A 14,590-nucleotide genomic window follows, 5' to 3' on the forward strand; every position below is an offset into this window, starting at 1 on the left:
CCGGGCCCCGCGCGGGGGCAACCGGCTGGCCGCCAAGATGCTGGACTGGGAGCGGGAGCGCCTGGAGACGCTGGATCAAGCCGCGGAGCTTCTCCTCCAGAGGAAGAATCGCGTTTGGGCGCGCGCCTTCATCCAGCTGCTTTCAAATACTTTGAATATTAACGCCGACCTCAGCCGCTGGGCGGGACGGCTGGACGATGCAGGTCAGAACGCTTTCGTCACCAGCTGATCTGAAAATGCGCTTTCATCATGGAAGCAAGTGTATTACATTTAAAAAAAAAAAAAAAAAAAGAAAATTGGGATTCAAAGGCTGTTTTTGACAAATGCCTTTTCTTTTCGTGTTCTTAAACTCGACTTCCTGTCTTCAAGATCTCAAGGCGGCCAAGTCGTTCGTTGAACGCAATGCAGACCACCTGGATGAACTGGACCTAAGCCCGCTGTTGACCTTTGCCCCTTTGAAAGAGATTATTTCTGACCACGACCCCCCTGGCGCCGACTTGACTTCAAGCAACTTGACTAAATATGTCAAATGGGCTCCGCCGCATGAAATGAGACTTTTTATCTGGACTCTCGAGGAGCATAAAGATGTTAACATCTCGTTAAATAATTTACTCGATGAATATTTTGTTTGTATGATAGGTACGTATTTCCACCTCATATTTCTTGAGATTTTCTTTTTGCCCAATCATCATCATGTGACTTTCAACTATGTTGTTTTTGTTTTTCTCTCCCTCAGACGGACACTGTTCTGTTCTAAAGAAATCCGGTAATCAAAATGTAAGCAACACGGGAGCCGTTCCTTTTCGTCACATGCCGCAACACTTGCCGCCGTCTGTCGCCGATGACAAAACAGTTTTGCCGTGTCAAGTAACACGTTTTGCCTCTTTCAGAGTTTTCCCGCGAGCAATAAGAGCCGAGGACGAAGAAAAAAAAAAGAGCCGCAGGTTAGTTGTTTAGTCTTGTGCCTGGTTGGGAAGATTTTTCAAACTCCTCAGCATCTGGATCGTGATTGGCGAGTTACAGTATTGGCTGTCACATGAAGCAAGGCGTTGGGTCATTTGTCACTCCGAACTGATCTTCTTTAGGTTCTTCCATTTATTTGCGGGTGGGAAAATGATGCGGCGGATGAGTGGGACCAAGAAGAGCCGATGTAAGTGGCATGGCCAGCGCGAGGCCGTCTGGTCGGGGATGGCAGAATCGCTTCCCTAATGAAGCGTGTCGTTTTCATCCGCAGATATTTCCTTGACCCCGACGAGCCCTTTAGCATTCCCCACCACCTTCGAACGCCCATCGCCCAGTTTGAGGAACAGTATTACGGCACGGGGCGCACGAGGGAGGCTCAACGGATTTTGGACAACAATCCGGATTTCACCGTGGAAAATTTGTATGAGTGAGTACAAGCCTCAGATGGTCAACCGAGGTGGGAATGGTAGACCGACGCAAAGTGGTATTCCGCCCCACCCATTTTTTAAAAATTCATCATGAAATTTCTTTGGCGAGTCATGGCAAGCGAGTGGGTCCAGAAGGTATCAGAATTGTGAAACAAATAGCGAAAATCCGTGACTCATTGAGGCCGGGATGCACCGATCACAGTTTTCTGGCCGATCACCGATCTTTAAAAAGCCAAACCTGCAGAGTCCGACTTTTGCGGACCCCGATTCTACTTATTTATTTATCAGTCACAAGTCAATTTTCAATTTTGCTTTATTGTAAAGCATTGACCAATACGTGTGAACCGGTCGAAACGAAGTTCAGTAGTTCTCTCCAATCAAAACGAAACGCCAATTAGTTCTTTCAGCCGCAGGGGGTCAGCGGCTGACTTTTTCAGACCTCTGAGGAGGCAGACAAGATCGATGGCCAAGATGGGTTTTGCGAAACTGCGAATATGTGCGGGTTCACCGTACGGGCAATTCAAAGCCCAAGTCATAAGGTCCTCTTTCCCCTTGTAGGTATTTTGCGCAGGTTCTGGAAGAACACGGCCCCCTGCCGGCCGACGACCCGCTGCTGCGAGGCGAGATCGAAAACTTCCCGCCCGTGGCTCAGGCCAAGATCCAACAGGCGGGCGGCTTGGAGCGCTTCCTGCTGCAATCCCTTCGCTTCAGCGACATCGGTGGCCGCGTGGGTCTGGCCAAGTGGGCCGCGGCCCTGCAGGCGGCCGCCCGCTTGGACCTCCCGCAGCCTCCGCACGTATTTTCATCCGGCGCAAATCTTCGTAACGCCGAGCCTTATATAACTTTCGATATGGATAAACTCCTCCCACCGATCGGCAAAGGCCCTGTCAATAACTCGGGCTGCGGCAAGCTTTCGCCCAACCCCTTTCGATCCCTGGATCTTTCTGCTGGCCAGGTGGACGAGGCCTGGGAAACGTATTCCGATACAAGTGATTTAAGTTTAACACCGGCTAAAGCCATTTTGAAGAAACACGCAGAAGTACAGGTAAGATGCCAGCATTGCCGTGGATGAACTTGGGCAATGTTGTCATACCGGAATTGCTACTAATCGACCAATGAATCATATTCAGTGGACGATGGAAGCACGTAACACACACAACACACTGCGCTTTGTTTTCCGTCCTCCCTCAGACATATCAAGCAGTCAAGGACTGTGTTGCGGTGAACACGGAACCTTTGCAGCCTTACGAGAGCCTCCAGGTCAGTTCTTGTGTACGAGTTACTCTCCAGATGCTGTACTGTACCTTTGTTCAACGAGCAATCGTCTTCCAGGGTGATATCAACAAAAGGGTCAAGCGGATTCAAGAAATGGGGCAGCAGATAAGTAAAATAGCCCACGACCGCGAGCTGGTGGATCAGAAGCACCAGATGACTTTGGCGTCCTTGGAGAAAGACATCCAGGAGATCAGTACAAACATAAAAGTGAGCTCCAGAACGCAATGTGGAACCGGCAGATCTGGCTCGTGTCTCAAATACCGCCACGTTGTCTCCCCCCCGCCCCCGTCAAGGTTACGGACAAAGAGATGAGCCTGTTCCAGCAGAAGCTTGAGGAGGAGGTGAAGAGGGACCAGAAGGAGAAGAAAGCCAACCAGGAGGTGCTGAAGGCCCTCAAGATTGAGACGGAAAAGTTGGTGGAGGAAGGGGCGAGGTCCGTATGCAAATCCACACAAAACTGTTGCAGTTGTGGCCTCAATCTCAACCCGGGGTGTCCAAACAATGGATGGCGGGCCGCAAACCGCCCCCGGGCCGTAGTTTGGACGCCCGTGATCTAAACAGCGTTCCTATTTGATCACATGCAGTTTCAGCAAACAAATTCGAGCAAACAAGACCAGCTATGACGAGAAGTTGAACAGGTTCTTGGACCTAAGGTACGTTTCGTTGACGCGCCATACGCTGATGAGAAAGAAGACTTAAATGGGATGCTAATAAGACCATTAAAAAAAAAAATCCATCTTCAAGCAATCAGTCAGCAGCCGAGAAGATGAGTCTGGAGGATGAGATCAAGCGCTGCAGAAACTCCATCGCCGCAGCGCACAGAAGGTCCCGCAGTGCCCAAGTAAGCCGTTTTGAAATCATTTGTAACTTTGCGCAGTCGAGAGCAGGAGCCAGCAACCTTTTAATCTTTGGAGTCAAGAAAGAAAACAAAAAGTCATCCCGATTTTTTTGCTCCACCAGTTGTCCATGTTGGAGAGCAGTCGCGATCAGCGCCTGTACGGCCTCCGCGCTCGGTTGGCTGACGCCAAGACTCTGCAGCTCAAGCTGGACAAATGCGTGCAACAGTAAGGAGCGGAGCAAAGACTTGAAATATGTGACGAGGGCTGTTTTAGGATTGGCCTTGACTTAACTTGAAGTGGTTCTCGACACTTCACTGGCAGATATCCCTCCCTGGAAGCCAGCAGACAAAACATGGGAGGCAAAATCCAAGAGCTGGAGCAGAAAATTGCTGCTTTGGAGGTACGCAAATGGGATCAAATGCTCAACGTAACCACCGTACTGCTGTTCCGTACAAATGGCAGCCGTGTGCCATTTTCTGCTTTTTGGATGTGTTGTGTACGAAGCCCGTTACCCTCCCCAAGTAGTCACAAATCCAAGATACAAGAGAACTCAGTCATCACTGACACTTAAATGTAACCCCAGATACAGTACAAGGACCACGTGGAGCAAGTCAAACGTGGCCAAGAGGTAAAAGAGCTGCTCGGGAGTCACCAAACCGATCCTCAAGTTTCTCTGGTAAGACACCGAATGAGAAAGTTTGATGAGCATCGATTTCCAGCTTGGAAATGGTCTCAACTCTGCCCTCTTCTGTAAAACGTTGCAGCTGTCTTCCGATGTGGCCGCGTTGAGCGTTGTTCTCCCGCCTCCGCCGCAGTCGACCGTAGCTGCCGCGCAGGCCGCGGCCGCAGAGACTCGGAACGTAGCCGGACCCACGCAGGCCGCCGGAAACACCGTGCTTGACAAGGCCGTGGAGAGCCTCGGCACCATCTTCCCCGAATACACCAGGTGAAAACAAAATGGTCACCAGATTAAATTGTATGATGCTATTTCGGGAGCATAACAAATTGATTTTCGCTCTGGTCTCGGCTCCACTGCAGCTACCGTGTAAAATACTAACATCGGCAGTAACATTTTCCATTTTCGTTTCGTGTATGAATAAAATCACACCAGCCAGCCTAACTTTTTTTTTTTTTCTCCCCCAAGGTCGGACTTGATGAAGTTTTTTAAGGATCTGCGGTCAGCCAATGGCGGCAGTCTGAGCAACATGAGCTTGCAGGACGTGGTCAGTGCAGTGAGCCAGCTGATCCTGGACCAGAAGGTCGAGCATTTCAAAGTCAAGCTTCGTGCCTTGATTTCATCACATTGACAATCGTGTCCTCTCAGGAGGCGATCGCATCCGGGGCGACATCCACCAACGCTGCGGCGGGGGCTGCGGCTGCACCACCTCCCGTCGAGCCCTCTTCGATCTGGCAGAAGTCACGGGACCAACCACCGCTCGGCGCCAATGCGGTAAACTCAAATATATCACGTGTGAATGACTCAGTTTGCCTCGACATGTTATGGTGCTGTATTTTTTTTATTTTTGTTACCCTGTACAATCCGCTTCAATTATATTTCACTGTTAAGTACAATCCGTTGGTATTTGACTCCTGCACTGCGCTGGACGTTTGCATTTGTCGTTTACTGCTGCCGACAAACATATTGAGTAAGTTTGAGAAGCTCCTATCGTTTGCATCTTGTGTGTGTGATTGCAGCTGAACTTGGAGGACCCTTGTGCCATCTGTCATGAAGAAATGAGTCCACCCCACTGCTTGGTTTTGGAGTGCAGACACGCCTTCCATGAGAAAGTGAGTCGGACTAAGCCGCATATTTTGTGTTGGCGTGGAGTGTCAACACCATCTGTGGTCCGTGCATCGCTTTGAACACATGTTGCGGTGTTTTGTGTTCAGTGCATCGCGTCGTGGCTGAAGGATAGTAGCACGTGTCCCAACTGCCGGAAGGAAACCAGGTTCAAAGACTTCCCTGTGCTACCCGGTAGGAGGCGCCAGGCTCCGTGATGTCCTCTCTTATTTTAATTTGCCCTTTCGCCCTTTTTATGTAATCAAGGGTGTCAAACATACGGCCCGCGGGCCGGAACCGGCCCCCAAGGAGGTTTGATCCGGCCCGCGGGATGATTTAAAAGTGGAAAAAAAAATGCATTAAAGACACAGAATGAATATTTTCAATAAAATGCAATTCGTGGATTATCCGCTAGGGGGCACACTGTTTTGATCACAGTAGAAGACAACATTGTTTTGATCGGAGAATAAAACAGCAGTCTCAGTCTGTCACCGAGATAGACCCAACGCAGCAAATGATATGAAAGCGCCAATCAATGCTTCTTGAGACCAAAACAAAGGAAAGAGATGATATTTTGGTGATTCATAGCACAGTATGGTATAATGTTAATGGTCCGGCCCACTTGACATCTACCGAGTCCGTATGTGGCCCACAATGTGAAATGAGTTTGACACCCCTGATGTAGATGTTCTTAGCTATGACTCATAAAAGTCAAGTTTGTTTTCCTGGCAGTCATGACACTTCAAAGCTGGACTAATTGAGGGGGAGGCCAACTGTTTTTTTTTTTCCCATGGCCTAAAAACACCCATCACAAAATCACTGGAAATAAATAAACAAACGCTTGAAAGTGTGGGAAAAGTTTATCCCAATCAACTGTGCTGATGCTTGTGGAGCCGGCGGGATACTCGATGCTCTTTTTGAGCTGCGCGGCTACGGTGGTGCGGAGAAGCTCCCGTCAGTGCTTTGCATCGTTTGCCTTTGTTGGGACTGTCGCCACTACCAACATGGCTGCCACGGAGGCACCACCGTGGGCCTGCGACAGTGACAACTTGTCGCTCATCTCCATTGGTTGCACCACAGCGCCGTCTACTGGCGCTCTGGCCAATTCCGTCACTCAGAGAGGTTCACAGCTACTGTCCAAAAGGTGAAGGGAAATGGACTGAACAGTTTTTTTTGTCCATTTGGAGCCATGTCGATTAAATCAGTGAAGGGAAATGGACTGAACAGTGTTTTTTTTTGTCCATTTGGAGCCATGTCGATTAAATCGAGGTTCCGCGGTATCTCATGATATCGACAGGAGAAGCTTGGTCATACTGCTTGTTTCCTTAGAAGTACACGACAGCACTTGCCGATAGTAAAACATCTGTCCAAAGTTTTCACTCCCACGCCCTCGTCTTCATAAGTGAAACCAAAATGAATCCACGGCGGAGATTTGAATGAAGCTAGTGCCAATTCAAATTTCCGTCTCTCAGATCCCCAGCTCGTGTGAGTGGTTTGACTGCGACTGTGAGAGCGGGTCAACGCGCACGCACGCACAGTCCATGTGAAGTGAATTGCGAAACCGAAAAACCGCAGCCCATAAAAGTCCCATCCCCAAACGGACGTGGGCATAAAAGAATATCAATAAATATTATCAACGATACGATCGGAAAAAAAGTACATGATACATGTGTTGACAGCGCTCCCTCGACTTACAAGCTGAAATCATTCCGTGACCAAGCACTCGATTCGATGCGTCCGTCAAATCAATTTTCCCCATTTGAATAAATTGTCACGCTCGCAACGCAAATACGAAAACGGAACTCGCCCGTGATGCCTTGTCATCTCAAAACAAATGGGTGGGGTTACTCGTAAGTAGACGCCACCGTGTATGACTGTCGGCTCGCATGAGAAAAGTATCCACACTATATACACGCGCAGCGGGAAGAGTGTTGGGGAGCGACTCCTGAAAGAAGGTAAGGAAGGTGGGGTCACGTGGAGCGAGAGCACAGCTTGGCCACGGATGAGAAGAAGCTGAGGCCCTTGCTGACTTTGGGCTGTTCCCTGACGGTGGTAAGTTGGGTCAGGAGGTGCTTGAAGACGGCGTCATCAAAAGACGCCTCGTCCAACGTCACGGCCTCCACCAGTTTGGTCGGCGAGCCAAAGTGGGCCAGGAGCTTCTTGACGACGGGCGTGATCACCTCCTCCAGGTTCTCCATCGTCTCGATGTTGTCCATGTGATGCGGGCTGATCTCCTCGACGGCCCTGCACGACAGATGATCCACGACCAGCATCAGGGCGTCCATCTTCAGAGACTGCTTGCACTTCCGAGGCAGGCGCTGGCCCAGCTGCGTGGCCAGCGTGGAGGCCAGGAGGCGGGTCAGCTTCACGTTGAAGGACGCCGTGCGATCCCACCTGGGAGAAAGATTGGTCGACGGCCCCGGGACGACCGTGAGCGCCGAGTGCCGTGTTTGGGGAGGCTGTGAGTCGGAAGCCGCGGAGACGCTCTTCTGGATTCTCCCTTCGTCTTTGGGAAGCGTCTTCTCGCTCACTCGCTGGCTCCTCGGGGGCTCTTCCTGGTCTTCGTCGGCGTTGAGGGCGGTGACGACCAGCTGGTTGATCTCGCTGACGGCGCCGGAGACTTCGTCGGCGTACGTCTCCTCGCCTTGTGGCTCCGTCTCCATCCAGAGAAGCAGCTGCTGCAGGAACCTCCAGGCCGCGTCCTCCGTCATGGCGTACAGGACCTCGGGGGAGAACTTCTGCCCGCCGTCCCAGTTCTTCTTCCCCCGCCGGCCCCACAGCACCGAGTCCACGAAAGGCGTGTTGGAGCGGCTGGAGGGCACCTCGTATACTTCGCTCTGACAGGACATGAGGTACTCGTACAGGCGAGAGGAGAGCTCTTGGGAGAAGCCCCGGAGCTTCTCGTCCATGTAGCGCTTGATTTTGGCCTCGCGGACGTCCGGCTCCATCTGGCTCAGGTCATCGAACATCTTGGCCACCCGGTCCTGGATGGCCTCGAACTCAAACGCGGGATTCTGCGACGGCCTGACGTGTAAGGTGCTGGATCTGAAAGCGCCCCCACCTTTGCTGTCTTTGGGGGACTTGGGGTAATCCGGCCTGAGGGACACCAGACAGGCCTCTTGGTTTTTAAAGGCGCGTTTGAGTCCTCCCAGCATGCGGGCAAACTGCAAGCGCGCAAACTTGAAGAAGCGGAACTTGCGCAGTATGTTGTGGCCGTCTGGGCTGGCCGTCTCGAGCGACTTGAAGAAATTCTTGACTTTGTTGGAGATGAGCTTCAGGTTGAGATTGAAGCGCGTCAGGCGGCTTTCCACGCGGTCCCCGGACCCGCGAAAGGGCTCCTGGATGATGCTTTTGGTGATGTCCAGCGCGGCCACCAGAGCGCTCTGCTTGGCCCGAGGGTCGGCTTGTTCGCTCACGTACTCCATGCCCGCCATCTCCGAGTCTTGACTCAGTTTCTCCACGTCGACCGCGGGTTCGAACGGGACGGCTTTCCCGCCCTTGCTGGCGCGGGACCACTTGAGTAGGATCCCGCTCACGGCGTCCGTCATGTCGCCGGCCTTCAAGGCGGAGCGGCCGCACAGCACCACGCACGGCGTGCGGGCCCGGGCGAACACCTGCCTCAGATACTCCACGGCTTTGCGGAAGATGGAGGCCAGGTTGCCCACGCTGGACATGGTGCTGCGGATGAAGAGAACGGGGTCCGACGGCCACTCGGCGGCACTCCGCGCCACGGACAAGGCCGACGTCACCCGGTGCTTCACTTCCGACTCCACCAGCGTGGTGAGCTCCCCCGCGCCCTCGTAATTCTGCGGCGGGAGGTCCAGGGCGGCCGCAAAGGTCTCAGTCAGGCACTCGCTCAGCTTCGGACTGCACCGGTCGATGGCATTGCTCACCTGCGGTGGTGGGGAGTAACCCGGTGCAAGTCGTTACGGTCAGTAGATTTTTCAGGTGTCTCTTTTTCGGGCCACTTTTTAGTCTTACTCCATTTGAAAACCCATCTGTACTTTCTACGCCTTTGTTTAGAAAGGCCCGTCCCCTTTTTCAACCTCGCAAATGAAGAAACGGCACCCCAAAAAATAGAAAGAGAAAGAGGTCGTGTGGGTTTTTCCACCCATTGTTATGGAGTACGCTGACTTTGTTACTGTATTCTAGGTCGAATTTTCAACTCTGTAACTGACACAACTTATTTGTACTTTTGAAGGGAACTGAGGACTGTTTTTATCAAACTTTTGGCTACTTTTCGCAGTCATTCTGGACATGGGTGTCAGTAATTCTGAATAGTGAGTATTTTTGCCAGTCTGGTCATTTAACTATAAAAAGTGGGGGCTGAATTTGTACTTGCACTTTTACCAAGAGTATTTCTTTCACAAATATTTTCAGAGTGATTATCGTTGTCAACTCACAGAACAGAAATGTTTTACTTTTGTACATATCAGACTGTTTTGTTTTGACCTAGGTACTGGAGTTAACGTTATACTCATACTTTTGCCATTTTTTTTCATATATTTATTTGCACTTGAATACAGAGTTTAATTCCTTCTTAAGTACTGGTGAGTTGACTACTTTGACCAGTCTTTTATACACAAGTATCTGTTTTATGTTGAGAGGGAAGAAATTTCATCTGTGCTGTACACATACAGCACATTTGACAATAAAGTTGTATTCAATTCAATTCAATTCAAATCTGTACTTTAACAGAAGCCCACAGCGTAAGCACTTTTGTCTGTTCTTCTCATTGTTATTTTAATTGTACAAATATTTTTTAACTATTGTACTTTCCTATACTTCTACTTTAGCCCGTTTTATTTACTTGAGTATCTGTACTTGTACTCGAGTGCAGAGCGTGAGCAGTTTTTCCACCTGTACGGACCTGAGCCTGAGACGCTTGTCCTCGCAGGTGCTCGCTGATGGCGGGCTGCAGCTGCCGCACCACCTCGGAGGAGATCCTCTGGATCACGTCGCTGATCGTATCGGCCAAAACGGCCTTGGTCTCCGAATCCGGAGTTCCGGCCACCAGCAAAGCCCACTGGGCCGCGGAGATGAGATTGAAGCGGGACTTGACCAGCTCTAGAATGGCATCCACCTTGAGTAAACGATCCGGCTCCATCTCGGGGTCGCTTCGGTCGGCAGGAAAGTGACGTCACGTGTTTGGGTCCACTGCATTTAGACTGCGTAGAACCATATATACAAACTCACGCAAACACTAGTGGTTCCGTCAAATTGCCCCCCGGTGAAGTGTCGGCCTTGATCTTTGTACAAAAGGTGACGTCACTGGCGAACTCGCGACGTCTGGCTGTGGTCGCCCATGACCAGTGGTGACGTCACATCGTGTAAGACTTTACTTCCTGTGTTGTAGTCCTCTTGTGTTTCCTCAACTACTAATTTAGGATAAACATGTCACCTCTCTTATGAGTGTTGATCTACATCATACTTTTTAAAGTATTGTGTTACACGAAAAAAATACTCACGATAAACTTTTTCCAGCGGTTCTCAGGGTTTTTTTTGTTGTTCCCCCCCTCAAGGACCCCTCTCTCGTCATCCTTACGGCAATTTACAGAACTCCCATGTGTACCACTAAATGCCAACAAAACAAGAAAGTTGCCCATTTAAGAGAAAAGTCACAATGTTGCAATAAATTCATGTTTTTTTAGAGGAAGGGAGCTTATCAAGAAAAACGTGTGCCCCTTGCAAGAAAATTGCTCTTTTTCTTGTAAAATTATGACAACATAAAGGGACTTATTTCGGGGATTAAATTGTAATATGTGAACGAGTCGATTTTAACGTGAATTTCGAAAATACTAATTGGTTTTGTAGCCACTTAAGATGTGTATGAATGTATGGATATGTATGCATATCCTGTATATTGATTTATTGTAACAGAAAAATCTAATGCTTGTAAGGGTAACTAAATAACGCATTTCAAAATAAAACTACAAAAACAATTGTTTTCTCTATTTGCAGAGAGAATCTTCTCACTTTCAAAAGACAACATAGCATTTTTATTGTCAGATAAAATGGTTCGGAAACAAGATGCAAACAGCGCCCACTATCATAAATGAGATTAATTCGCTTTTACTTCGAAAACTTTACCGGAAAAGTCTCTGGGAGACTTGCCTTGTTTCCGCTTATATCCCGGAAGTAAGCACGTAAACTATCTAACTCGGCCAAAAACCCCGAACAAGTCAAGTTCTTCAGCATGAAATTTTTACCCTCTAAAGACTGGGTTGGCGTGTGACGACCGGAGATGAGCGTCACGTTGGACATACGACTAAAAAGGGCCAACAAAGTTTATCATGAGGGTGTAAGTACGTGGATCGTGAAGTGATGCTAATGGGCTATGCTAAGTTTGACAGAGGAGACGGCGCCATCCTCCTTATCTCATGACTTGCGCCTCATTTACTTTTCTTCACACTCAAACGAGCTTTTTCCTCCCAGAACCTGTGTGTGTGTGTGTGTATCTATCTATCTATCTATCTATCTATCTATCTATCTATCTATCTATCTATCTATCTATCTATCTATCTATCTAAAGTTCTTCTTTTGTAAATAATACATGTGTACCCCTTTATTAATTTGGGATTCATAATCAGTAATCAGTAATAGATCGGGTTCTGTCTTAACAGGTGACACAAGCAGTAGGTAACGTGTTTGTCTCTCATCGTGCAGGAGTCTGTGGCCGGCATTATCGTGCTGTCATGCAAGGAGGCGATGCAGCATCATGGAATCTCCCTGAGCATGGAGGGCCTGGTCAACCTGCAGCTGAGCTCCAAGAGCGTGGGTGTCTTTGAGGCCTTCTACAACTCAGTCAAGGTAAATCGAAAAGAGATCAATAATGATATGTGTTCAAATAGCTGAGGTCAGAAAGCCCCGACCTCGTATTTCTTGTCGTACTGTCTTTGTTAGGGCACTGGAGCTCAAGGATCTCCACTTGTTTGCCTTTCTGTGACTTTTCCAGTCCCTACCTCTCTCTCTGTTGCCACTGTGAAACTTTCAGGCGGTTACAGTTGCAACACACTCAACAGAGAGTCACAGAAAGGCACAGAAGTGGACGTCCACAGAATGTAAAAAAAAAAAAAAAAAAAGCACAGACGTTGATCATGCACTCTAAAGTTGAACGATTTTAATCATCACTCACTCGTTTGGTTGTCTTGATTTGATTGCAAGTCCACTGACTGCATTTGACGTTGCTTCTGCAGCCCATCTCGCTGATCAGCTGCAACATCGAGGTGGCCAAGGCCGGCAAGATCCCAGGAGGCAAGACCGAGATCCCTTTCGAGTTCCCCCTCAATGCCAAAGGCAACAAAGCTCTGTACGAGACCTACCACGGGGTCTTCATCAACATCCAGGTTAGCGCACAACACAAGCACATGGGCCGTTTTCCCGTCTGCCTCGGTTCTCGCCGTTTCTCTGCATTTGTCCATAATAGTCCTGCGTATTTTGAGTCAAGCACCACTTTGACTCGGCCAAAATTCTAACATAGCCCAAATGTTGGTGGTTGCATGCAGTACACTCTCCGCTGTGACTTGAAGCGCTCCCTGCTGGCCAAAGACCTCAGCAGGAGCTGCGAGTTCATCGTGCACTGTCAGGTTGGGAAAATGCACTCACTCGGTATACGGCGATGCCTTGACATGCGAGTTGAATTTGTTCCATGTGCACGCTCGTTATCTCTAAAGGTTCGTTTCTAACCATCTTTAGCCCCAGAAAGTAAACCTCGGCGCCACCCCGGTCAACTTCACCATCACCCCCGACACCCTGCAGAACATCCGCGAGGTGGCGCAAACCTTTTGATTTAATTCCCGTTCAAGCCGCCCGCTTGCTGTCAAGAGTCAAACGCACTCACTCACTCACCGTCTTGGTCCTCAGCGGAGTTTGCTGCCGAGGTTTTTCATCCGAGGCCACCTGGACAACACCACTTGCGTCGTAAGCCGCCCGCTGACCGGAGAGGTGGTGGTGGAGAGTTCCGACGTTGCCATCAAGAGCGTCGAGCTTCAGCTGATTCGAGTGGAGACCTGCGGTAAGGACCTTTGCCATGTTCTTTTAGTTTCATTGGAATATTTTTTTTTTTTGTCAGAAAAGTGGAAGAACGCTATCTCGTGGATGGACAAATCAACAAGAGGTCCGAGGGCCCCCCCCCTCCCCCGACCCCTTAGATTTTGCACATGTCCAGTATGCGCAAGGAGCACTTTTTGTTTGCGGCCACGTGCCTTCAGTTGACATTAAAGCAGTTTACAATTTCTGACAAAGCGATCAAATAAAATGTTCAACGTTCAGTATTTTGTGAGTTGTTTTTTTAAATTTGGAGACGCCTGTCGCGAATGTCTTCTTGTCCAGGCTGCGCCGAAGGCTACGCCCGAGACGCCACCGAGATCCAGAACATCCAGATAGCCGAGGGCGACGTGTGCCGCGGGCTGCCCATTCCCATCTACATGGTGTTCCCCAGGCTCTTCACCTGTCCCACCCTGGAGACCACCAACTTCAAAGTCGGTCAGTAGGCTTTTCACATTTTGACATGCAACTCATTCACTGCCCGCCGTTTTCAAAGTAGAGGTCCCCGCATTCATGTGGTAGAGCACGGCTTGCCAAAAACACGCGTTTCTGAGCAAAAAGCGGAGAAAATGAGCCTTTTATGAAACAAAAGCAAAGGTCGGGGTATTTTGATGGCAAGTAATTTATTCACAGATATACGAGTACGAAAAACACTGGGAGTGGCGCTGACTCACCACATAGCTTGAGTTGCACATCAAGTGGCTTTTTTTTTTTTCATCATTCAACCCCGTGACCCGCATTATCTTTTCTCACATGCATGACACATTTTCTCTGAACTCCCATGACACTCACGGGTACTCGGCTCCAGTATCAGGGGTCTAATCTTGTCCCTCGTGGTGGATGTGTCTCGCCCAGGTTTCTAGTTTTCATATAAATTAATAACAAAAATGAATACATTATTTTCCCGACATAAATGAATGCACAAAATATGACACAACTCTTGATTATGTAAATACTTGGTGGGCTGCACTTTGCCCACCCCTGGGGTGGAGTAACTACTCCACTTACATATGGAAATACAAGAATAAAAAAAAAAAAAAATCCATGCGATCGCGTCGCAAGCGTTTGTCATGACGCCGGCATCTCGCGGTTCGTATGATGAAGTAAGATACGCGTTTTCCTCGCAGAGTTTGAAGTCAACGTTGTCATCGTGCTCCATGACGATCACCTGATCACCGAGAACTTCCCTCTGAAGCTGTGCAGGGTCTGAGTGGAGAGGAGTCGGTGTATGGATGAATAAAAAAGTTGAAGAATCAAGG

The 14,590-nt window shown here is 49.3% G+C and overlaps 3 protein-coding genes across 9 annotated transcripts in view; 2 read left to right on the forward strand and 1 right to left on the reverse strand.

Annotated features, from left to right (window-relative positions):
- ttc3 (tetratricopeptide repeat domain 3) overlaps positions 1-6,148 on the forward strand; it is a 15,899-nt gene extending 9,751 nt beyond the window's left edge. For 4 of the 7 annotated variants that reach the window (XM_019872899.1, XM_019872861.1, XM_019872878.1 and 1 more), the window contains 19 exons: positions 737-777; positions 891-944; positions 1,086-1,153; positions 1,232-1,390; positions 1,950-2,436; positions 2,583-2,651; positions 2,724-2,873; positions 2,960-3,099; positions 3,251-3,319; positions 3,411-3,507; positions 3,627-3,730; positions 3,803-3,905; positions 4,089-4,181; positions 4,270-4,451; positions 4,650-4,764; positions 4,830-4,955; positions 5,201-5,293; positions 5,396-5,531; positions 5,963-6,148. In XM_019872899.1, coding sequence (XP_019728458.1) covers positions 737-777; positions 891-944; positions 1,086-1,153; positions 1,232-1,390; positions 1,950-2,436; positions 2,583-2,651; positions 2,724-2,873; positions 2,960-3,099; positions 3,251-3,319; positions 3,411-3,507; positions 3,627-3,730; positions 3,803-3,905; positions 4,089-4,181; positions 4,270-4,451; positions 4,650-4,764; positions 4,830-4,955; positions 5,201-5,293; positions 5,396-5,503 — 2,258 coding nt within the window. In that variant the 3' untranslated portion in view covers positions 5,504-5,531; positions 5,963-6,148. Of the gene's footprint in view, positions 1-37; positions 204-369; positions 640-736; positions 778-890; positions 945-1,085; positions 1,154-1,231; positions 1,391-1,949; positions 2,437-2,582; positions 2,652-2,723; positions 2,874-2,959; positions 3,100-3,250; positions 3,320-3,410; positions 3,508-3,626; positions 3,731-3,802; positions 3,906-4,088; positions 4,182-4,269; positions 4,452-4,649; positions 4,765-4,829; positions 4,956-5,200; positions 5,294-5,395; positions 5,532-5,962 lie in introns of all 7 variants that reach the window. The other 3 variants (XM_019872869.1, XM_019872888.1, XM_019872890.1) reach the window with 3 other exon arrangements.
- A 376-nt stretch (positions 6,149-6,524) lies between these two features.
- Positions 6,525-10,750, reverse strand: LOC109517643 (uncharacterized). The gene is made up of 2 exons (XM_019872938.1): positions 10,156-10,750; positions 6,525-9,178 (listed from the first exon to the last, which is right to left on the reverse strand). Exons 1-2 carry the CDS (start codon positions 10,390-10,392, stop codon positions 7,256-7,258), a joined length of 2,160 nt encoding a protein of 719 aa, XP_019728497.1. The 5' UTR covers positions 10,393-10,750; the 3' UTR covers positions 6,525-7,255.
- A 636-nt stretch (positions 10,751-11,386) lies between these two features.
- On the forward strand, positions 11,387-14,588 carry vps26c (VPS26 endosomal protein sorting factor C). The gene is made up of 8 exons (XM_019873001.1): positions 11,387-11,586; positions 11,952-12,095; positions 12,482-12,631; positions 12,791-12,871; positions 12,981-13,055; positions 13,149-13,299; positions 13,617-13,769; positions 14,459-14,588. Exons 1-8 carry the CDS (start codon positions 11,530-11,532, stop codon positions 14,539-14,541), a joined length of 894 nt encoding a protein of 297 aa, XP_019728560.1. The 5' UTR covers positions 11,387-11,529; the 3' UTR covers positions 14,542-14,588.
- The last annotated feature ends 2 nt before the right edge of the window (positions 14,589-14,590 follow it).

The sequence above is a fragment of the Hippocampus comes genome, unplaced genomic scaffold, assembly GCF_001891065.2.
Source record: "Hippocampus comes isolate QL1 unplaced genomic scaffold, H_comes_QL1_v1.1 scaffold33, whole genome shotgun sequence".
In the NCBI taxonomy this organism is placed as follows: Eukaryota; Metazoa; Chordata; class Actinopteri; order Syngnathiformes; family Syngnathidae; genus Hippocampus; species Hippocampus comes.